The sequence below is a fragment of the Oncorhynchus mykiss genome, chromosome 11 (assembly GCF_013265735.2).
Source record: "Oncorhynchus mykiss isolate Arlee chromosome 11, USDA_OmykA_1.1, whole genome shotgun sequence".
Lineage (NCBI taxonomy): Eukaryota > Metazoa > Chordata > Actinopteri > Salmoniformes > Salmonidae > Oncorhynchus > Oncorhynchus mykiss.
Window position 1 is genome coordinate 62,370,451 of NC_048575.1, and position 24,405 is coordinate 62,394,855.

The following is a 24,405-nucleotide window of genomic DNA, read 5'->3' on the forward strand; positions in this document are numbered from 1 at the left end:
AAAATTCAGTCTCTCGATGTGCAAAACTGATAGACATACCCCAAGCGACTTACAGCTGTAATCGCAGCAAAAGGTGGCGCTACAAAGTATTAACTTAAGGGGGCTGAATAATTTTGCACGCCCAATTTTTCAGTTTTTGATTTGTTAAAAAAGTTTGAAATATCCAATAAATGTCATTCCACTTCATGATTGTGTCCCACTTGTTGTTGATTCTTCACAAAAAAAATACAGTTTTATATCTTTATGTTTGAAGCCTGAAATGTGACAAAAGGTCGCAAAGTTCAAGGGGGCCGAATACTTTCGCAAGGCACTGTATGTGCTTGTGTGTCTAGGCATAGCCCTCTAGGTCTAATCTAGTCGACGGCTTAGCCTTGTAACAAGAGAAATTGAAGAGGTAACCAAAAATGTTATTTAAATGTTCTTTATTTAAAAAGATGGGTGTAAGTCTCTCAGAAAAAGGTTATGATAGCCCCAAAAATAAATTAAACAAACTCTTTCAGAACTCTACACATTTAACTACTAAAAATACTGCATAAACTATTACAGTAGAAAAAAACTAACAGGAATACACATAAATATTAACTTAATACACATGTAAAATACAAATATTAAACATTACTGTCCAAGAGGGTATATATTTGTGAGATAATAAATATGAACACTCACTCAAACATGAACAAATACTGTACTATGTTAGGGAGGTTGAGTCCAAGAGCGTTGCAGTGAAAGAGCTTTCGTTAGATACAAACACCTCCCAGTCCTTTTCAACATAAATCCAACTTTAAAAGACTGGATATGCTGATCGCTGGGCTCAACCCAACGCTTATGGAATGGAGACAGATAATGGTGGCTGTGTTCAGGCTTTAGCTATATTCCAATCTGACAACTCAACGCCTTAATTCATGCCTTTCAAGCATCTGGAAGGTGGGCTTTTCCTCCCATATTTCTTACGCCTATTGAGAACTGTTAGGGGCTGAGGGAGTCAACAAATACAGAGGTATTGGGTTGAGTTTTCAGTTTGGAATGTAGCTGCTGTCTAAGATTGATCCAGCAGATTGTTTTGTGGTTAGTGCTATAGTGGGGTAGGAGGGTAACATTGCAAAATTCAATTCAAACAGCAGGCCACCCATGTAAAATTAACTCTAAATGAACTGGGAAATGTTAATTGGAGTGGCTATATACATTCCTATGGAGCCTTATGTGCAAAGTACATGTCCAACATTCTATTAGCTGCATATGGAGTGGTGGAAGCAGAGCCATATTCCTAAATATATACTTTACATGTAGCTCTGGGTAGAACAGGAATCAGCTGGAAGGTACTGAGATGGACTGAGTAACAGTCCATTATCTTTGGAGGTGTAGTGTTCTGAGTTTCTTCTGACCTTACTGCATTCTCCCTCTCAGCCCAAGAGTTAAACAATGCATACACATAATGTATTGGAGTACTGGAGGTTCCTCTTGTGCATTGAGTGGTTGTCCCTTCCTCGGTTAAGGCATTGTGATTGATGGACAGGAGTCAGATGAATTCTCACAAGTTCTCTCCAGGTGAGTACTGTTTTTGTGTGTGTGTGTGTGTGTGTGTTTACTGGCTGGTTTCCTGTTTCTTGCTGCTGATCCAGTCAGTGTATTGTGTAACACGTGTGTACACCCCGGGTGTGTCTTTCTTCCCACAGCCATCACCCCAGCTGATCAGCCCCATCAGAGTCATCTTCCCATCCTTGGGACAGACGAGAGGACCGCCAGAGTCACCCTGCATAGGAGAGGAGGGACACGTGTCAGTTGTGGTTCAGTCATGGTTCAGCAGGAGGCCTACAGTACCATTTTATAAATATTAAATCAGGAGCACTAACATCCAACATGACACATCCTTGTACCAGCTAATTAGCTATTTAAGTGCTTAGTGTTGTAGAGTTTTTGGGGCTTTGGGCTACATACTGCATGGCAAATGGCACCCTATTCCCTACATATATAGTGCACTACTTTTGACCTGGGCCCATAGTGCTATGGTCAAAAGTAGTGCACTATATAGAGAATATAGTGCTATTTGGGACACAGACAGTGTGTTTGGGTCTTAGGAGGGTGAAAGAAGAGCCCTCTTCACCTTGCAGGCGTCATCCAGACCCCGGGTGTCCCCGGCACACAGCATGTTGGAGGTGACCAGACGCCCAGATAAGACATTAGGGACACAGCGGTCCTGAGGCCACAACCTCACGTGACCCCTCTTCACCCGCTCAGAGTACATCGCATTAACTATGGAGAGAGGGGAAATGGGAGGGTATTAAGCTCTGGACACACTATTCATGTTGGTCGGCCTGCATTGCTCCATGCCCTCTAACACATATAGCCTATATAACATTTTTTATTTTACATCTCTAGACTGAATAAGAAAAGATAGCAAGGGTTATGCACCCCTTTGGGCCTCAGGACCAGGATTAAGAAACACTGCTTTAGGTACACTATATATACACAAAAGTATGTGGACACCCCTTCAAATGACTGGATTTGGCCATTTCAGCCTCACCTGTTGCTGACAGAGCCATGCAATCTCCATAGACAAACATTGGCAGTAGAATGGCTTTACTGAAGAGCTCAGTGACTTAACGTGCCGCCGTCATAGGATGCCACCTTTCCAACAAGTAATTTCATTCAATTTCTGCCCTGATAGAGCTGCCCCGGTCAACTGTTATTGTGATGTGGAAACATCTAAAAGCAACAACGGCTCAGCCGCAAAGTGGCAGGCCACACAAGAAAGGGAACTCCGAGTGCTGAAGCATGTAAAAACCGTCTGTCCTCGGTTTTTACTATCAAGTTCCAAATTGCCTCTGGAACAAAGTATGTGAGCGGAGCAGAGCTGGAGTGGTGCGAGGAGCAGAGCGTGCCCAAATTGACTGGAGCACGGAGTGAGATTCTCAAAGGCTGGAGTGTCAGCCTTCTCGCATGCCCGGCCCAGCATGCATTTGTAGTCTAGTTGTGTTCTGCTATAGCCCCTTACTGTAGCTACTGTCATGGAATTCCCTAAATATTGTCATAAAGAAACTGATAAAACACACAAGGTGCTAAATCAAGGTGACTTACAAATATGAGGACCAAGAGCACGAGAGGGAGTGTGGTGATGTATTGTCCACAACTAAATAATCATTGTGGAATCTGAAAAGACACATATCCCAAAAGCATGATGGTGTTCTTACTACGAGCACAAGCTAAAAGAAAGAAATTAGGTGGGTAGATAACTAAGTGTGTCATTGTAGCAAAGTATTTATAAACAAAAAATCTGATCTCTTAAAACATTTTGTTCTATTATCTATACAACAGGCCATAATTGATTTTGGCACAATAGGCCTGGCATACTCCCACATTCAAGGAGCTTTCTGTTTTGATTTAGTTATTTTGCCTAAAAACCTTTAGGCTGACCTATAGAAAAATTCAAAACAACTCTGTATCTCTGCCCAGCCTGGCAAGAGTGGCCAAAAGGGTGTTTAGCATCCCCAGTGGCTCTGCAGGTGTGGAGAGGATATTCTCTGCTGCTGACCAGCTCTCCAGGCACCATCGCATGAGCCTGCAGCCACAGATTGGCTAAAATCCTGTTTCTAAAAAAGTATAGACTATAATGATTGAATACAACAAAATGTTGTTTAAATGCTGAATACTTTATATCTCTACCAGCCTATTGTGTCGCACTCGCAAATGCATTTCTTTGTAGGCTATAGCCTTGAAATAATTGAAATGATATCGCCTAAATAATTAAGGCTCCCTGTCTGGCTCCTGACCTATTTAGAGTGATTATATGCTGTATAATATGACATGTAGCCTATTTGAAATTATGTCCACTTCCTACATTTCCCTTCTCTTTATTCAAATACTTTTCATTCAAATCCATATGGTTTGGTTTCAATACTTCAAACCAAATGGTAGTTCCAGGTAGTCAGAGAAATAAGATGGGTGTTGGTTAAATTGTGATTGTAATGAACGGAGCGAATTTGGAGTGGCAGTATTGTTTCCTGTGTGAGCGGAGCGTTTTTTAGCAGAACAGTTGGAAAGGACATGGATCAGCGTTTCACACCGCTCCATGAGAGATGAGCGGGATTTTCAACCGCTCAACTCTGCTCACATGCTCTGCTCTGGAAGCAACGTCAGCACAATAACTGTTAGTCGGGAGCTTCATGATATGGGTCTTCATGGCCGAGCAGCTGCACACAAGCCTAAGCTCACCATGCGCAATGCCAAGGGTCTGCTGGAGTGGAGTGGTGTAAAGCTCGCTGCCATTGGACTCTGGAGCAGTGGAAACACATTCTCTGGAGAGATGAATGCCATCTGGCAGTCCGACAGACGAATCTGGGTTTGTGGGATGCCAGGGGAACGCTACCTGCCCCAATGCATTTGTCGTGCCAACTGTAAAGTTTGGTGGAGGAGGAGTAATGGTCTGGGGCTGTTTTTCATGGTTCGGGCTAGACCCCTTAGTCCAGTGAAGGGAAATTTTAACGCTACAGCATACAATGACATTCTAGGCAATTCTGTGCTTCCAACTTTGTGACAACAGTTTGGGGAAGGCATGAAAACCCCGTCAAACACCTTTGGGATGAACTGGAAAGCCGACTGCGAGCCAGACCTAATCGCCCAACATCAGTGCCCGACCTCACTAATACTCTTGTGGCTGAATGAAAGCAAGTCCCTGCAGGAATGTTCCAACATCTAGTGAAAAGTCATCCCAGAAAGGGGCCTCCCGAGTGGCGCAGCGGTCTAAGGCACTGCATCAGTGCTTGAAGCGTCACTACAGACACGGGTTTGATCCCAGGCTGTGTCACAACTGGCCATGACCGGGAGTCCCATAGGGCGACGCACATTTGGCCCAGCGTTGTAAGGGTTTGGCCGGGGGGCTTTCCTTGGCTCATCACGCTCTAGCTGACTTCAGTCGTCAGTTGAACTGTGTTTCCTCCGACACGGTGCAGCTGGCTTCTAGGTTAAGCGGGCAGGTGTTAAGAAACGCGGTTTAGCGGGTCATGTTTCAAAGGACGCAGGACTACACCGTCGCCTCACCCGAGCCCGTTGGGGAGTTGCAGAGATGACACAAGATCGCAATTGGAAATCTCAAAATTGGGAAGAAAAAGGTGGTAACAAAATACAAAATAAAAAAAGTATCCCCAGAAGAGTGGAGGCTGTTATAGCAGCAAAGGGAGGGACCAACTCCATATTAATGCTCATGATTTTGGAACGAGATGAGCAGGTGTCCACACACTTTTGGTCATGTAGTGTACGTCAACATTCTTCTCCACCCTTTCACAAAAACCTGAGTGTGCCTCAGGCTACTGTCCTCTACTGGGCATCAGAAAATAAACCACAGAAACACTTCGCTAAGCTTCATGAGTTTAAAAAAGAAAGAAACATTTCAAAGAAAGGGTGATGTCTGTCTTACACTCCTTCTCTTTGCCGTAGCCAGAGATCTCACACTCGGTCCAGTCAGGCAGTACCAGGCCTGGGTCAGGCAGACAGGCGGGCAACACCTCCGGGGAGTTCACAGCACACAGGCCACTATCACTCTTCAACTTCAGCAAGACTGAGAAGAGGGGGAGGGAGGAGGAGGGCAAAGAGAGAATTAGTGATATTTCTTTACTTTGGTTACAACAGCTCTTTACATATGCTACATAATCAAGCCATAAGCCTCTTGCGAGTCAGTGCCTAACATTGTGCTGTCCAATATAGCTCAGTTGGTACAGGTTCAATTCCCACGGGGTAGCAGTATAAAAATGTATGCAATCACTACTGTAAGTCGCTCTGGATAAGAGCATCTGCTAAATTACTAAAATGTCATGTAAAAAAAATGGGTCACCAATGTCATTGTCAAAGTTTTCCTCGTTGTATTTCTCGTGGGTCCAGTACTTCTCCACCTCAAAGATCTGGTCACTGCTGGAGGAGTTCTTACGAAACGTCTGACCCAGAACCACTTGCAGACGCTCTGGTTTAAACCTAACGGAGAAAGCAAATCAGTGAGTCACACTTGGGTGTCTGTGTGTGTGTGTGTGTGTGTGTGTGCGCGCGCACGTGTGTATTAAACCTACCTCTCGTCGAAGCAGTGTGCAGCAGAGAGGACCCAACAGGAGTCTATGAGGACCCCTCCACACAGGAATAAGTGTGCTTTGTATGTGGACCGGAACACGTTGATGGCTGCCTGCCATGGCTGCTCTGTGATGTCACTCTGCCGGGCCCCCCCCAGGATACGGAAGGAGGGGCGACTGAGATTGTTGTCAGCACGCTGTCCACAGGTACCTATGGGGGGGGCAGTCAATATATCATTTTCAGATGTATAAACCTCAAGGTTTAAAGAGGAAGAAGGGGAGGTGTGAAGGAGGAAGAGGAATAAAAGGAGATGGGGAGGTGTGAAGGAAGAGGAGGAATAAAAGGAGAGGGGGAGGTGTGGTGTAGAGGAGGAATAAAAGGAGAGGGGGAGGTGTGGTGTAGAGGAGGAATAAAAGGAGAGGGGGAGGTGTGGTGTAGAGGAGGAATAAAAGGAGAGGGGGAGGTGTGGTGTAGAGGAGGAATAAAAGGAGAGGGGGAGGTGTGGAGGAAGAAGACAAGTGTACAGGTAAATGTAATGTGTTGTTTTGTGACTGTCCTCTTACCTCTGTTGTTGTTGGTGGTGGGAGCCCTGGGGCCTAGAGTAGTGATGGTAGTAAGTCTCCTCCCTAAAGAACAAACAGATACTGTTCAGTACGACATTAGATATCAAATACTCATACAGCGTGACTACAGTTGCAAATGTACTCAATTACACTCCTAGGCATTTCACTCATTGCAATCCCGACAGTCATTTGACTCCTTGTCTTCTTAGTCATTACATGCATTACAGTAAGCTACTGTAGGTGATGACAAATCTTGGCAGAATATACAGTGTTAATTTGACCGGCACATGAGGACATATACATTCATACTGTTGCCGATATTATTGGACAGTAGTCATGGTAACAGAGATACTCACTGCATTTGGTGATGTTACAGAGCTCCCAGGTCAGCTTCATGTTTCTGTAGACGTGACACCAGGGGCCGAGATCACCGTCTGGGTTCCTGAAAGAAAGAGAGAATGTATAAGTGTGTGGTTGTGTGTGCGTGCGAGTGTATGTGTCCAGCATGCATGTGTGAGAGAGAGAGTTTCTCTGTGTGTTTATAATCCTACCTGCAGAAGTTGTGACTTCCCAGCCCCAGCTCTCTGGCCTCCGTACTCCATGCGTTGTAGAACTTGTGGGTGATGAGGGGTGAGTCCCAGGCGAGACAGCTGTAGCCCTTCTTAGTGATGGCTGTCGTCCCCCTGTACGTCTGCCCCGAGCCCTGCACACACTCTGCTGGGCTCTGGTCTGGAAAAACACAGGGTGAGGCACATATTTCATTTACGCTGTGGACTAGTCAGTCAAGTAGCCTTCTTGTCATAGTTTGGCAAGGCGACAATGTAACTGTATCATGCAGGATATGAACCCCACAGGAGAAACCAACGTTTTAGACCATTACACCAAGAGGAAATTGCCGAGGGCAGACACTGGTTTTGAAGTTTGCAGGCGGTGCTACCTCATCACGTGACCATGACCAACTCATGTCCGTTACATTCACTCCCCTTTGACCTCCTCCCCCATGAGACACCACTGCACGTTTGGCGCCATTGTTAACAAGTAGGACATGAACCCAGGTCTCCCATGGGAACAACCAACCTCTTAGATCAAGAGGAAATTCCCTCTTGGGCCAAGTGCAGACACTGGTTTTGAAGTTCACAGGGCGGACTACCTCATTAGGTGACCATGACGGACTCGTGTCCGCTACATAACCAAATAGCGGTACAGTATTACGTTGTCATGTCATTACCTGCAGGGCAGCTGGAGAGAGTACAGAACTCCCAGGCTATCTGGGTTCCCTTGTAGACATGACACCATGGCTTAGTATCATCGCTTGGATTCCTAAGAGAGAGAACAGGGGAGGGGAATATTTATCTTGAGTGCTCGATTGATGTATGTGCGTGTGTGTGTGTATTTGTGCGTGTATGTGTTTGTACCTGCAGTAGTTGTGATTGCCCAGCCCCAGGCTGTTCGCCTCTGGTCTCTTAGCTGTGAACGTCCTCCCTCTGAGGGCTGTGGAGTTCCAGTTGATACATTCTGAGCCGGTTCGACTGATACTCCACGTACCACGGTACCCTTTACCCTGGCCCACCACACACTTCTCAGTGGTGTCTGTAGAGAGGGAGAGAAATTAGTCTATCCAATCCAGCCACCCAAACACAATTTCTGTCCCAAATGGCACCCTATTCCCTTCATAGCGCACTACTTTTGACCAGAGCATATAGGGCTCTGGTGAAAAGTAGAGCACTATGTAGGAAATAGGGTCCCATTTGGGACACAGACGCGGTATCTATGGGAAAATACATTATCATAGCAACCATGTTGATCTGATAAAGTCTGTCTGTCTAGCTGTCGGCCTTCCTCTATGGCTTCCTCCTATCGTCATGCATCCTGGTTACATGACTAAGGACTCACTCACACATCTATTCCGTGTTTCGGCTCCCTGATCTTATGGTATCCATGCAATGACACACGCATGAGTAAACTCATGTAGAGAGGATGTACCGCTCTTTTTAGGCTCACTCAGAGTCACATGGGGACAGAGTTTGGCCATTGTGGTTTCATCAAATGACCAACGATGAATTATGACGCTGATAGATGACGTCATATAATATGACTCTGGGCTCACTCTTTTGGCTGTGAACTCACTCATTAGGCCATCAACATGTGTTACGAATTTACATGTAAATACCCCACCCACGGCCCCCCAACGGGATTAAAACAAACCGATTGATGCCAGCTAACCACTGAGTTCCATGGCGTTCCAGATTTTGGCTTCTGGGGTGTAAACTATTTTTATTTTATGGCTGGCCCACAGACCACAACTCCATAATCTTTTCTAGTCATTGTCACAGGATTACGTTCTACCATTCTCTATGTGTCTACTGCCCTAATGATAGTAGTAACCAACATTACTACTAGATGCTAATAGATAGACATCAATAGCTATCCCTTGTCCTCGTTTTTCAGTAGTATATGAGGCGAGAGGAGAAGTATTTATTGACAGTGTAGCGTGGTCTCTGTGCTCTACTTACTGATCTCACACTGAGCCCCAGTGAAGCCTGGTGGACACTGACACAGGTAGTCAGAGGAGTAGACCATCTCCTTACAGGTTCCCCCGTTGTAGCACCTTGACTGATAGCAGGCTACAGGGATGGAGAGAGGGATGGTTTGACGTGTTGTTTATTATTTCTCTAACAACAATATTTACTAGACCAGACGAAGAGCCCACCTGTTATGCCTTCTTTTACGTCACATACAAAATGTCATCATTTCCCTTTTTTTCAGAACAGCTTCAACCCCAATTTTCACGTCTCTGTTGACAGCGTATGACCTCACACAAGCTGAGAACGAGGTAGTGATTTGTCTGTCATCAGATGGGTGGTCATGCATCATAGCATTGTTCAGTGGGGGTGAAGGAACATGTGTGTACATTTAAATATAGTGAGTCACAATGGGTGGGTGTTCTAATGACTATACATCTTAGACTACACCCTTTCTCTCCATGACACCAACCACTCTCCATAGTGGAGGAAAGTAAGGGACCAGAAAGGAGAGATACTGTAAATACAGAGTGGACAGAGGGAAGGCAGACAGAGGGAAGGGGTTCTGGAAAAGGAAACAAGTTACAGAAAAACAAGCTGAACAGTGTTGTCACTCTGCCCGCCTAAAGGGGGTTGTGAGTGTGTGTGTGTCTGTATTTATATACAGTATATGTGTTTGTCTGTGTGTTTCCACTCACTGGTGACTGGCACAGAGTGACAGCGCTGTCGTCCTCGTGATGCACAGGTGCAGCGCTCCACAAGCTGGCCCCTCCATCTCAACCACGTGTCCCCAAAACCACGCACCACAGCCGACTGGCCATCCACACACCGCTCTATGCATACAAACACACACGAACACAGAAACACACACAGGGGTAGAGACAAAGACATAGAGAGACAGACACGAGTCACTTACAAGATGAGACAGATACATAATGAATACACATGAAAAGAGAAGGTGTAGGTGACAAATTATTTGTTGTAGCTAACACATGATTAGTGTGAAGCACAGGTGGCCAGCGGCACCTTAATGGCTGGGCACCAGTGGCTGGAACGGAATAAATGGAAAGGTATCCAACACATGCTTACACGTGTTTGATACCATTCCATTATTATGAGCCGTCCTCCATTCAGTAGCCTACTGTGGTGTGAAGGGAGGGACAGAAGAGGGGTGTAAGAGGGTGAGGGGGCAGTCCATGCACACCTTTATAGTTTCTTGTCCCTCTTTTGGTGTGACGAAGTTCAACCTGCCATGGGAGAGGTAAGAGAAGTGAGCTCAAATCTCCACAGTACCAACAAACACATAGTGGGGCAAAAAAGTATTTAGTCAGCCACCAATTGTGCAAGTTCTCCCACTTAAAAAGATGAGGCTTGTAATTTAACTATGACAGACAAAATGAGAAAAAATCCAGACAATCACATTGTAGGATTTTTTATGAATTTATTTGCAAATTATGGTGGAAAATAAGTATTTGGTCAATAACAAAAGTATCTCAATACTTTGTTGGCAATGACAGAGGTCAAACAGTTTCTGTAAGTCTTCACAAGGTTCACACACTGTTGCTGGTATTTTGGCCCATTCCTCCATGCAGATCTCCTCTAGAGCAGTGATGTTATGGGGCTGTTGCTGGGCAACACGGACTTTCAACTCCCTCCAAAGATTTTCTATGGGGTTGAGATCTGGAGACTGGCTAGGCCACTCCAGGACCTTGAAATGCTTCTTACGAAGCCACTCCGTTGCCCGGGCTGTGTGTTTGGGATCATTGTCATGCTGAAAGACCCAGCCATGTTTCATCTTCAATGCCCTTGCTGATGGAAGGAGGTTCACTCAAAATCTCATGATACATGGCCCCATTCATTCTTTCCTTTACACGGATCAGTTGTCCTGGTCCCTTTGCAGAAAAACAGCCCCAAAGCATGATGTTTCCACCCCCATGCTTCACAGTAGGTATGGTGTTCTTTGGATGCAACTCAGCATTCTTTGTCCTCCAAACACGACAAGTTGAGTTTACCAAAAAGTTCTATTTTGGTTTCATCTGACCATATGACACTCCCAATCTTCTTCTGGATCATCCAAATGCTCTTTAGCAAACTTCAGACGGGCCTGGACACGTACTGGCTTAAGCAGGGGGACACGTCTGGCACTGCAGGATTTGAGTCCCTGGCGGCGTAGTGTGTTACTGATGGTAGGCTTTGTTACTTTGGTCCCAGCTCTCTGCAGGTCATTCACTAGGTCCCCCCATGTGATTCTGGGATTTTTGCTCACTGTCCTTGTGATCATTTTGACCCCACGGGGTGAGATCTTGCGTGGAGCCCCAGATCGAGGGAGATTATCAGTGGTCTTGTATGGTCTTCCATTTCCTAATAATTGCTCCCACAGTTGATTTCTTCAAACCAAGCTGCTTACCTATTGCAGATTCAGTCTTCCCAGCCTGGTGCAGGTCTACAATTTTGTTTCTGGTGTCCTTTGACAGCTCTTCGGTCTTGGCCATAGCGGAGTTAGGAGTGTGACTGTTTGAGGTTATGGACCGGTGTCTTTTATACTGATAACAAGTTCAAACAGGTGCCATTACAGGTAACGAGTGGAGGACAGAGGAGCCTCTTAAAGAAGAATTTACAGGTCTGTGAGAGCCAGAAATCTTGTTTGTTTGTAGGTGACCAAATACTTATTTTCCACCATAATTTGCAAATAAATTCATTAAAAATCCTACAATGTGATTTTCTGGATTTTTTTTCTCATTTTGTCTGTCATAGTTGAAGTGTACCTATGATGAAAATTACAGGCCTCTCATCTTCTTAAGTGGGAGAATTTGCACAATTGGTGGCTGACTAAATACTACTATCCCCCCCACCACTGTATTGTCTGAATGGCAACAGTAGTGATGAAGTTAACTCTAGACTCTGATCTAAGGTCAGTTTAGCATTTTTCACCTTGTGCATTTTACGAGGTGAAGTTGGCCCTATAGGTGAAGCTGATCCTAGATCTGCACCTAAGGGCAACTTCTACCTGGAGCTGTGGTTAGTGCAGTGGATGTGGTACCTACTTTGTCCGCTAGGGAGTAGCAGAGAGCGGACAGGAGGAGCAGCATCCCCAATACTCTGGCCATGGCTGTGTCTGGATCTTTTCTGATGGAAAATAAATACAAATGATTGAAGACTGTACTAAGCCATGTGAAGAAAGACTTTTTGGTTGATTCAGGACAAGTCAAGTCATTGGGTACATACATCAAGCACTCAACATCCCTTGGACACAGTCACAACTTATGAAAAATAGAACAAAAAAAGCCAACGCCTAGTGAACAATAGGTTCAATGTCACGAGCATGCTACTCTGATGTGAGTAGAGGATGGATGGACTTAATACTACCCCTTCCTCTAACCCTGACCCTTCCTTTGAGTAAGACAGAGGGAAATGGTGGGATAGGTGGAACGTTTTGGGGAATTGGCGGGCATTTCTGATTCCTTGAAGTTGTGATTTCCTGTGAAGCCTTTTAGGCCTACTGATATACAGGAGGGAAATTAAAGCAGTGCTCGTGTGTGCACGCGCGTGTGTGTGTGCATGTGCGGTCCTCTGTAGCACAGTTGGTAGATCATGACGCTTGCACCGCCAGGATTGTGGGTTTGATTCCAGGGGCCACCCTTACGTAAAATGCATGCACATATGACTGACTGTAGTTCGCTTTGAATAGGTCACTGTGTGGGGGCTTGTATTTAAAAGAAAAAAATCCTTTAACTGGGCAAGTCAGTTAACAACAAATTCTTATTTACAATTACTTTCCTCGTTGGTACTGGAAGTCCCCACAAGCATAGTAAAACAAGGAACATTTCCCCATGAGGACAAAGGCTATTTAAGCTTAGGGTTAGTCCTGAGGGACAGAGAACAGTGACAAACTAAGCACAGTTTGCCACCGAGGAGTAGTCTCACAAGCTCACGTGTGTGTGTGTGTGTGTGTACAAATGACTAAAGTAAACTGTGTGAACTCATAAAACGTTGCTAAAGCCCTCTCCCAACACACCAATACAATATGGAAGAAGTTTCTAAACAGGAGTACAGATGTATGGACGGGTAGAATGACTAATGACAAACAGATGAGGACAAGAGAGAAAACGGAAACTTTACAGAGTTTGACACCACTAAGCCGGCTTTCCAAAAAGTTTGTTGCACTACTATAGAGTTTGCTACGTTTTGTAACCAGAATACACACTTAGTTGAATCTGACACACAAACTTTTGTGTTTTTAAATGTGTGGTGATGGTGTGATGATCGTGCTATTTGGTAATACTGAAGGATGCTGGATAAGAGCATGTGCTAATGGAATTTTACATATACATTTTAGTAATTTCACAGAGCAACTTACAACTAGGGAAGGTAAGACAAATACATATCACAGTCACTGCAATAAAATAAGCATGGGAATAAATGTAAATTAACCTAGTTCTCTGAAAACACACATCAGACTAGAGATGCACTGCAGAACCCTTTTAGGCCCCAAAGCCTCTCAACTGTGACTAACCATGACTCACACATAAAGAGAGAGAGAGGGAGAGGGAGAAAGGGAAGACAGAGGGAATGACAAAAGAGAAAAACGTAAAGTTAAAGATGGAAAGAGTGAAAAGGGATTGAGGAAGACTACAGCACTGTGGTCATTGCATGGGACCAAGACCAATACATAAACCTTACCTACCGACATACACCACATCTGGCTGATGGTTTTTCTAATCCCCTGTGGCTGATTGGGCTGGTGTTGTTATAAATGAGGTCAAACTGTGCACACACACGCACTGCTCAGAAACATGAAGCTAATCAACTCACCAGTTGCAAAGAGTAGATTTTCCTGGAACACAGACTCCCTGAGTCTTTCACTGGGATGACTCTGCAAGATGTGTGGGACTTACACACAGACAGAGCAGAGTACATACCCCTTTCAAGCCAGTTGTTTGTCACTCCTGGTTTACTTGGGCTACCCTTAGCTGAGCCTCTTTGGCAGAGCATGAGTTGCGCTGGTCCCCTACTGTCCCTCCCCTGGCCTATCAGACCAGGCCATATGTTTCCTGCCAACATTGAGCCTGTGTGCCTGACGTCACTCACTTTCATGTTTTATCTGTCACACACACACACACACGCCTAGTGCCTGTCCTCCATCATTAACATGTGTCTATCACACACAAATACACATACAAACGTGTGGGTGCAGTCAGACACCACAGGATTATCAGCTGCTGTCTGACAATCCCACAATGCAGTGTGTCTGTGTAGGACTGGTTTGTGGTCTGGCAATGATCCTACTAAACCAGCGCTTACAAGAGCCAACAGACACATGCACATGTTTAAACCCACACACTCAGACAGTTGCACACCCGTATGTTGGTAGAGGTTTAAAAGATAACAAGAACATCTCTTAAGTCAGCATGTTGTTTGTTGATGACTTTAAAACCTACTGCAGTGGTCTAAATCAGGGTCACACAGTGATTATTGGTAGTCTTGAACAAATCTACTTTGAAACAAAAGTACACACCTCATACACATGGGTATGGGCTTTAAAAAGACACCTGTACCATGTCAGATAGAGTTGAAACGTATTACATTTTGATGTGGAGAAACTGTTTAAAGGTAAAATTGACTCCAACCAAACACAACGTAATCTTTCTAAGACAGAGCAGAATGCAGTTGAATCATTGTCCAAAAATGAACAGATTGTGGTTAAAAAAAAGCAGACAAAGGTGGTGCCACAGTAGTGTGGAGTAAAGACGTGACAGAAGCCTATCGTCAATTAGACAATGAATTCTACCAATCTTACCTTCAACCCTACAGAGGACCTAAAAACTGACCTGAAAGGGATCCTCACAGAAGCTAAGGAGAAGGGCTACATTTCAGACAAGGAGTTTAAATACATTTGATGTCAGTCTGCTTATGGCTTCTTTTACCTTCTTCCAAAGGTCCACAAACATCTTGAAAACCCCCAGCAGACCAGTCATCAGTGGTAATGAAAGTCTGACAGAACCCATCTAAGTACATTGATTACTTTATTAACCCTGTTCTGACATCACTCCCAGCCTATCTTCAAGATACCAGATGTGTTGAACAAAATGAAGGGATTGAACAATATAGATACAGCTTCCTTTTTAGTCACCATGGATGTGGTCTCTATACACCACCATTGAACATGAACAAGGTTTGGCAGCTATGCACCATTTCTTGAGTACCCGACCTGAGACTGAGATGCCTCCTACAGAATTAATTGTCTCACTGACTGAATAGACTCTTAATCATAACACCTTTATCTTTCAGGACTGTATTAAACAGGTCAAAGGGTGTGCCATGGGAGTACAGCCCTTCCTATGCTGGTTTGTACTTGGGTAAATGGGAAAAGGACTTCATTTTGGATCCTTCTGATAACCATTTCTTTGACCAGATTATATGGTGGGGACGATATATTGATGATGTTTGCCTGTTTTGGTCCGGTTCAGAAGATTACCTTATTTCCTTCCACCAATACCTTAACAACATTAACCCTATCAAACTAACTATGGAGTACAGCAAGGATCAAATTTATTTTTTGGACCTCGACATTAGTAAAAATGACCAAGGTTGTTTGCACACATCAATCTTTAGGAAGCCTACAGATGGGAATACCATTCTGAGGGCAGACAGCTTTCACCCCAAAAGGCTAAAAGAGAATATTCCATATGGCCAATTCAAAGAGTCCGCAGAATTTGCGATCAGAAAACAGACTAGTGTCAAATCTGCTGAATTGGAGAATCGCTTCTTGAATCGGGGCTATAGCGTTCAGGTCCTGAAAGATGCTGGTATAAGGGCTGGATTACTTGACAGAGAGAAATTGTTGTGAAGGGGAGTGCCTCGTGATACATCAGAGAGAGTGTATTTTGTTACAAAATACAGAATTGAAGCAGAGAACATTAAAAGGATCATTAAATAATTGGGGAATCATCCAAAGTGATACGCTACTACGCCAAGTCTTTCCTGAGCCACCAGTCATAAGCTTTAAGAGATGTCCTACCCTAAAATGACAAATTAGTCCAGTTATCTTCCGGGTGACTCTCAAACTGGGCTCGACAACAAACCCAAGGGCTCTTTTAAATGTAACCATTGCAGTAATGTTGCACAGAAGAAGTATTTTGTTGACACAGCTTCCAAAATGGAGTATTACATCAAGCATTTCATTAACTGTAAAACCACTCATGTCATCTATAGATTGGAATGTCCACAGTGCAAGGTGTTCTACATTGGAAGGACAAAGAGACGCCTTCAAGACCGCTTAGTGGAACACAAGTACGCCATACGGGTAGGCAATGACGACTACCCCATGGCAAGGCACTACAAGTCCCTACACCATGGCAAGGCACTACAAGTCCCTACACCATGGCAAGGCACTACAAGTCCCTACACCATGGCAAGGCACTACAAGTCCCTACACCATGGCAAGGCACTACAAGTCCCTACACCATGGCAAGGCACTACAAGTCCTTACACCATGGCAAGGCACTACAAGTCCTTACACCATGGCAAGGCACTACAAGTCCTTACACCATGGCAAGGCACTACAAGTCCTTACACCATGGCAAGGCACTACAAGTCCTTACACCATGGCAAGGCACTACAAGTCCTTACACCATGGCAAGGCACTACAAGTCCTTACACCATGGCAAGGCACTACAAGTCCTTACACCATGGCAAGGCACTACAAGTCCTTACACCATGGCAAGGCACTACAAGTCCTTACACCATGGCAAGGCACTACAAGTCCTTACACCATGGCAAGGCACTACAAGTCCTTACACCATGGCAAGGCACTACAAGTCCTTACACCATGGCAAGGCACTACAAGTCCTTACACCATGGCAAGACACTACAAGTCCCTACACCATGGCAAGACACTACAAGTCCTTACACCATGGCAAGGCACTACAAGTCCCTACACCATGGCAACCCTGCCTCCCTACAAGCTATGGGTATTGATCATGTTCCGGCCTCTATTAGAAAAGGGGACCGTCTTAAACAGTTAAACCAAAGGGAAAGTTTTTAATTTACAAACTACAGGCCACTAAATACCCTGGTTTAAATGAAGATCTGGATTTACAAATTACAGGCCACTAAATACCCTGGTTTAAATGAAGATATGGATTTACAAACTACAGGCCACTAAATACCCTGGTTTAAATGAAGATATGGATGTACAAACTGCAGGCCACTAAATACCCTGGTTTAAATGAAGATATGGATTTACAAACTACAGGCCACTAAATACCCTGGTTTAAATGAAGATATGGATGTACAAAGTGCAGGCCACTAAATACCCTGGTTTAAATTAAGATCTGTATTTCTCACCCTTCCTGTAAGGTTGTGATTAGTCCATTTGCTGTCATCTAGTGGACATTTTGCTCAATTGCCCTCAGCTATGTTTAGACTGTTGTTGTTCATGTTTTGCTGTGTTCTAGTGTACTATGGACTATATTGCTTTCTTATTCTTGACACTTCTCCCAGTCATATTTAAGGTTAGAACTACCTTTCTAAGTGTTCTGATACTTCTAGCTTGGAGTTGTATTTATGATAACTTAGCTACAGTATTGCACCTTTTAATGTGTATAGTATTGTTTACTAGGTGTGTCCAATCAATTGTGTAACCACTCCCTCTTCCAATTAGGGCTAATTGAAAAGCTGTTCAAAAGAGGACATTGTACTCCTTTTTTTTGTACTCCCTGATGAAGGCCATGCAGCCGAAACGCGTCGGTTTTTAAAAACTGTTTTAATTGAACATGCCATACTAATGAAGGCATTTTAATCAATTATATGAAGAGTGCCTTGCTCCTCCTTTCTTTTTGATGACCAATTTACCCCTTTCACCAAAGAGCACCTTTATCTACCAAAATGTACTATTGTGTACCTTAGTAGCACTTCCCTTCCTCCTCTTTCTACTAGTATTACATTGAGTTTGCATCCCAATATTACACTTTATATACAGTACATCTCAGAAGACTAAAATATAACAAAACTGTTTAAACATAGAAACACAGGATTTCCGTCTTTAAAAACTAAATGTTATTATGAAATTTTGAAAAATATGAACATTCCACCAATGAGGCCAAAGAGGTTGTTTTTGGTCATTGACTGCAGGAAAGGGCTACCTCATTTTCTAGCAGGGATTAGAAGGCAATGGTCTGTCCCAGTTAGTTAATGGTTTCATTTGATTGTGTTGTATGACAATATATTCCCTACACACCCATGAGGGATGTAGCTCTCTTACAACAGTAGGTCAAGTCTGAGTTATGGTAAGAAGATGAGGCTGTTAAACTGTGATTGGAGCTTAACTAATGATAGACTGAGGCAACACACAGGCCCCCACACACAGGCCACATCCGTTCTACTGATGCAACTCATGTTCTATTAGAGTTCAGTCATAAAGCAGAACTGTAATTATAGTAACAGAGTTGTCTAAGTGCTGAGCACAGCTCCTTCTCCCCCTGTCAGTCTGTGTGAGGATGAGTCTAGCGAGCTGACCTGTACAGTAAGGATGTGTGATTTGCTGACCAGTGACCACAGTACTGGTACAGCAGGTAGAGACTAATCAGCGGCCATTTAACCTCTCGAGGGAAATAGGAAAGAAAGTGTTAAATGTTAGGAATCAGAGGACAGGGCTAGACAACTCAGCACAGCGTTTGCAGTACTCTAGTGGAATCTCTCCACACTGCCAAAGCTGACTGTGTACATGTTCTCATCCTCCTAAATCTATCTACTGCCTTCAACACCATGAACCATCAGATCCTCCTCTCCACCCTCTCAGGGCTGGGCGTTTCAGACTCTGCACACGCTTGGATTGCATCCTACCTGGCAGGTCACTCCTACCAGGTGACGTGGAGAGGATCTGTACCTGCACCACGTACTCTCACTACTGGTGTTCCCCAGGGCTCGGTTCTAGGCCCTGTTCTCTTTATACACCAAGTCACTCGGCTCTGTCATATCCTCACATGGCCTCTACTATCATTGCTATGCGGATGACACTCAACTATATACTTTTGTCCTTCCCCCCCTACTGACACCCAGAGACATGCACCTCAACCTGCCTAGCAGATATCTCCATTTGGATGTCAGCCCACCACCTCAAGCTCAACAAGACTGAACTGCTCTTCCTCCCGGGGATGTCCTTTCCAAGACCTCGCCATCACGGTTGATAACGCCACGGTGTCCCCCTCCCAGAGTGCGAAGAACTTTGGCATGACCCTGTCGTTCTCTGCAAACATCAAAGCAGGGACTCGCTCCTGTAGGGTCATGCTCAACAACATCTGTAGAGTACAACCCTACCTCACACAGGAAGAAGCGCAGTTCCTAATCCAGGCACTTGTCATCTCCCGTCTGGAGTACTGCAATTCGCTGTTGGCTGGACTCCCCACTTGTGCCATCAAACCCCTGCAACTTATCCAGAACGCTGCAGCCCACCTGGTGTTCAACCTTCCCATGCAAATCGTATCTTAAATAATCCTACATTACCCCCTGCTCACCCCGACCCCTCCCTGTGAACTAACACTCACTTTTTTTATTTATTTTTTACACCTGACTAGCTCTGACTTTGCTGATAACTACTTTATTGAGGAATGATTGACTTACTATGACTGTGATGTGTGGTTGTCCCACCTAGCCATCTTAAAATGAATGCAGTTAGTAAGTCGCTCTGGATAAGAGCGTCTGCTAAATGACTCCAATGTAAAATGTCTAGTCAAAAATCTGAACAGTGATCAAACTGAATAGAAGGATTTTTTGAAATACTGACCTACAGCTGCTAGAACGAGGACAAAGAAACAGGAAACATCTTTAAAGTGTACCAAGCCTTGGTACTGATGTTGCTGTTGGTAAAATATGTGGCAATGTAAGTTCCTTCACTTTTCATACCAATAAAGCTTCATGAATTTAATTGAAATTAAGTAAATAGTTGTAGACAGAGGAAGTTGTGTGTATGGATGGGCGTATGTGACTGTACATGCACACATGCCAAAGTTATGTTTATTCTTCACTGAGAGAAAGCAGGCAGCCATAGGCGTAATCTGATTAGCATCACATTGAACCAGTTTGATAAACAATGACACAGAACTCTGGTTTGGTTCTAGCTAATTATCTTCCTTTCCTTCTTTAGGTTTGGTTCCAATACTCTAAAATAGCCTTATTTTCCATGTCTCCACATTACTTTTTGGGGAAGATTCACTGGATATGTTATTCCCAACACTTGAACCCTCAGTCATAAGGTCTATACTATGTTAGTGGCTGTCAAAGATATAACATGTCATGAGAGCTGATGTCTGCTTATGACAACTGATCTAACACTGTCATGACACTGTGTTACTTAGGGATAGTAAGCTACTTGGCTGGAGCTATGCCTGCTATACCGGGCTCTTGACCTGTGAATCAGGTCAGCAAAAGCACTGAGAGGCCCCCTGGCCTAAAACACCAGCCCAGCCACCACAAAGAATGCACTAAATGCACCGATCCATAATTAATGGTCCGGGATCAACGTGTTACTTGGCAACATTGCTGAGTTTGGACTACAATGCTGCCCATTAATGATCAGCCAGTTCCTGGAAGTGACCCTGTCCTGTAGGTGGTGCATGTGAGCCACTTCAGGTTTGTCTTGTTCAGTCACCTTGTATCGGAGGACAATAGGGGTGCGCTCTAGTATTGACAAAAGCTATCCAGAGGAATTCCCAAGTTAAACTAGCTGCTTTAAACCTACAATTCCATACAGGGCTAGTCAGTCAAAGGGTGGATCTAACACACAGCTGACTCCAGGGAACCACATTCCTAGAAACATTGTGTAATCTCTGTTCTGTTATCTGAAGGAACACTGATTCACAACTGCTTTCACTTGTTATTGTAGTTTTTGAATGTGAACTATTGCAACAAGAAATTTTAGAATGACCTCATTCCAGAGCTGTGGATTACTGAGTGAAGTGACAGATGAAGAAGTGATACAGTATGTGCTATGGGAGTATCAGGTGAAGGGAGGGGTAATGAGATGAATGCAAAGAGAGGTGGGAGAGAGATGACGGTATGAAACAGAATGTGAGGGGAGTATCAGGTGGAGAGGGGGATAAAGAGAGAAGAATGGAGACAGGTGGAGGGATGGAGAGGGGGATTACAGTAGTGAAAGAATGCAAGAGCATCAGGTGGAGAGAGGGATGAAGAGAAGAATGGAGACAGGTGGAGGGATGGAGAGGGGGATTACAGTAGTGAAAGAATGCAAGAGCATCAGGTGGAGAGGGGGATGAAGAGAGAAATGGAGTGATGTGGTGCGATGGAGAAAGAGTGAGATGAGTGTGGGTGTGAAAGGGGAGAGAGGAATGTGGAAGAGATAGATGTGGCAGGGTATGGTCAGAAGTATTTGACTTAATTACTGAGTAAGAACTAGGTGACTATTGCACTATTGCTCTTGGCTGGCTCAGTCACTCTTTCACTTCCCCGCACTCTTAGAAAAAAGGGTTTCAAAAGGATTATTCGGCTCTCCCCATAGGAGAACCCTTTTTGGTTCAAGTTGAAACCCTTTTGGGTTCCATGTAGAACCCTCTGTGGAAAGGGTTTTATATGAAACCCAAAAGGGTTATTTATACCTGGAACCAAAAAGGGTTCTCCTATGGGTACAGCCAAAGATCCATTTTTCCCCCCCTAAGAGTGCACATAGCCTACATGTGCCAAGGTGTGGAGACAACCAACATCAGGTGAGAAGAAAATGGCACAGACATAAAATGCACGAGATCTACATGCTCTGCAAGTAACAGAATAACTAGCCTACACAATAGCAGCCAAGAGCGTACATATTTGCTTTCTGCCCTTATTCCGTTGAGTTTGCAGACTACATATTTGAAACGGTCCTATAATTCAGTCCCCAATATAGGATAAATGCCATTATGTGATGTTTCGACCATCTTTCTCTCAACCTCTGAATGCTTGGCTATAAAAAGCCAACTGACATGTACTCCTGAGGTACAAATCTGTTGCACCCTCTATAACCACTGTGATTATTATTTGATCCTGCTGGTCATCTATGAATGTCTGAACATTTTGAAGAAAGATCTGTCCTTAACGGACATGTACTCTCATCTCCACCCAGAAGAGGACTGCCCACCCCCCCATCCTCGTTCCTCTGCGTTTCTACCTAAATTCCTGTTTTACTAGCTTGTTCTTTGGGCTTTTAAGCTGGTTATTGTTAAGCACTTTGTGACAACTGCTTATGTAAAAAGGGCTTTATAAAATAAATTTGATTGATTAATCAATTGAGTATTTGTATTTCATAAATGGAGTTTGCTGACTACATATTTGAAGCGTTCCTTTAATTGGAGTCTCCAATGTGGAATAAATGGTATTATTAAGTATGCGATGTATGTGTATTTTCAAAATGGTACATTTGTTAAACTTTCATTAAGTCTACGATATGGAATAAAAAATGCCGAGGTTTACTGACACCATTCAACCGATGAGGGTGCAGCCGTACTACCGCCTGGGAGGCTTGTGGTCCGCGTATGATGCGTGTAACCGAATCGAAAATAAAAAATAAAGTCAATAGCCTACAATTTCTCTTGGAACATTTGCGCGTAGGTCTACCACCGCAGTGTGCACCTTGCTGTGCTTCACATGTGAAGACATAATAGTTGATCAACATTTTAAACTAACCGTTCTGATCTGTTCCATCAGCTTTATTAATTGATACGTCGCATACCTCCACTAATCTACTTTGATACGCATCACGGGGATTAAGAAGTGAGCACACAATGCCCACGAAAAGTGGGTTTACGGCATATACCTGCGTATATACCCTCCAATACACTACCCCAAAGGACATACGTTATATCTAGAAGGGATTGAATTGGTCCATATTCCAGGTAAAGTAAATTAAGGGACACAAAGTGTAGAACAAACGACATAAACCCATCTAGAGAAGATATAAGCACCTACAAGCATCCGGGACCACAACCTACTGTCTGTATGTGAGACTGCGCTCATAATGATATAGCCTAATCATATAATAGCCTAATCATATAATATTTGACATTCCATTTGAAATAATTTGTCCCGGCATGCTTCACAGAAAACAATTAGCAAATGTTGTAGCCTAATGCAATCAATGACTTTTAGCATAGCCAGTACATAACCATTAAAATCTGGAAAACATGAATATCCTTACCTTGTCCTTGTGTATGGTATGTTGCTAGTTCTGAATCTACCTCTAGAAACAATTATCGGAGGATATTGACAATGAAGTGTGATAACTGCTGTGCTTCTCGGTTTTTATCCTAGCCTCGGCTATTTCCGCTGAAGGGGGGGCTGTTTGGATTACTACATGATTTGACCATTTTTACGTATTACATTGTTCTCCGGAAGTGTGACTCAAAGGCACCCAGGCCTTTACGTGACACACACACACACAAACATGAAACTGAACCCGTCTTTGGCTCAACATTGAAGGGTTGATTAAGAAAAATCTATCATATTCTAATAAAGTGAATATTTGTCTTGTACAGACTTCAGTTGATCTTGGTTGCAAATCTGATGTTATTAGTGATTAAATTCTTCGCAACCTGAGTTTATACTCTGCAGCTGTTTGGAATTGGCCTCCCCAAGGCTCCTGACCAGGCCAGGGTAAAGACTGTGGGTGGGTTCAGTACCAATGGAAATCCAGTTAGTGGCGAATCCCCTGCCAGAGTCTGGGCCGTTCCAGACTGCGTTGGCCCATTCCAGGGCTCTACCTGTCAGACAGGAGACGAGGAGGCTCACATTCGAACGGCAGCCAGGTAGAGCTCGAGCAAAAATCCCTGGCACCCAGCCGCGGCTCCATCGTACTCCCTCGGGGGCGCGAGATGCAACGCGCTGGGACCGGACGCCGCCGGAGGAGGAGTGGGTTACGTCGTCTGTGGGGGAGCTGGGGTTGATGTCGGGAGACCACTCCTCTCCCATCGCTCCATCCTCTCCATCATTTGGTCCATCGACGAAACGATCCGATGGAGGATGGCCGTGTGATGGAGGACGCGCGGTCGCTGCTCCTGCTGACTCCATGTCGGTGGTGCGGGCTTCTGTCACGGCTTCTAGGATTAGTGGGTGGAGGAGTCAGGCGCAGAGTTAGTTCAAACGTGGGTTTTTATTCCAGGAACAGAGTAACGGTCACGCCAAACACAAGGGCGAAATAACCAACTCCAACAAACAGGACGAAACCGTCCGGAAAAAAAGAAATCCACACACATGAACAGGAAAAACTAGCCCGCACAAAAGCAGGT

General features: G+C 44.3%; 1 protein-coding gene across 5 annotated transcripts; it reads right to left on the reverse strand.

The window, feature by feature from the left end:
* Window positions 1–405: 405 nt before the first annotated feature.
* On the reverse strand, window positions 406–23,725 carry LOC110536184 (tissue-type plasminogen activator). Of its 5 annotated transcripts, none has more exons than XM_021621799.2 (15): window positions 23,319–23,725; window positions 12,181–12,262; window positions 10,341–10,383; window positions 9,835–9,969; window positions 9,128–9,238; window positions 8,030–8,204; window positions 7,843–7,934; window positions 7,166–7,343; window positions 6,971–7,056; window positions 6,615–6,677; window positions 6,054–6,261; window positions 5,825–5,961; window positions 5,411–5,551; window positions 2,102–2,250; window positions 406–1,750 (listed from the first exon to the last, which is right to left on the reverse strand). In XM_021621799.2, the coding sequence occupies exons 2-15, from the start codon at window positions 12,241–12,243 to the stop codon at window positions 1,583–1,585; spliced, it is 1,749 nt and encodes a 582-aa protein (XP_021477474.2). In that variant the 5' UTR covers window positions 12,244–12,262; window positions 23,319–23,725; the 3' UTR covers window positions 406–1,582. The 5 variants fall into 5 exon arrangements, with proteins under 5 accessions (XP_021477474.2, XP_021477473.2, XP_036791958.1 ...); XM_021621798.2 differs by lacking the exon at window positions 23,319–23,725 and adding an exon at window positions 13,949–14,105; XM_036936063.1 differs by lacking the exon at window positions 23,319–23,725 and adding an exon at window positions 13,817–13,835.
* Window positions 23,726–24,405: the final 680 nt, after the last annotated feature.

What these genes read in the sequence shown, in the direction of transcription:
- LOC110536184 (XM_021621799.2), bottom strand. Translation starts at nt 12,243, where the DNA reads ATGGCCAGAGTATTGGGGATGCTGCTCCTCCTGTCCGCTCTCTGCTAC. An exon ending in AGGGACAAGAAACTATAAAG is followed by an intron (nt 9,970 to 10,340) that starts GTGTGCATGGAC and finishes TTGTATGCATAG; the next exon opens with AGCGGTGTGTGGATGGCCAG. An exon ending in GGCAATCACAACTACTGCAG is followed by an intron (nt 7,935 to 8,029) that starts GTACAAACACAT and finishes TCTCTCTCTTAG; the next exon opens with GAATCCAAGCGATGATACTA.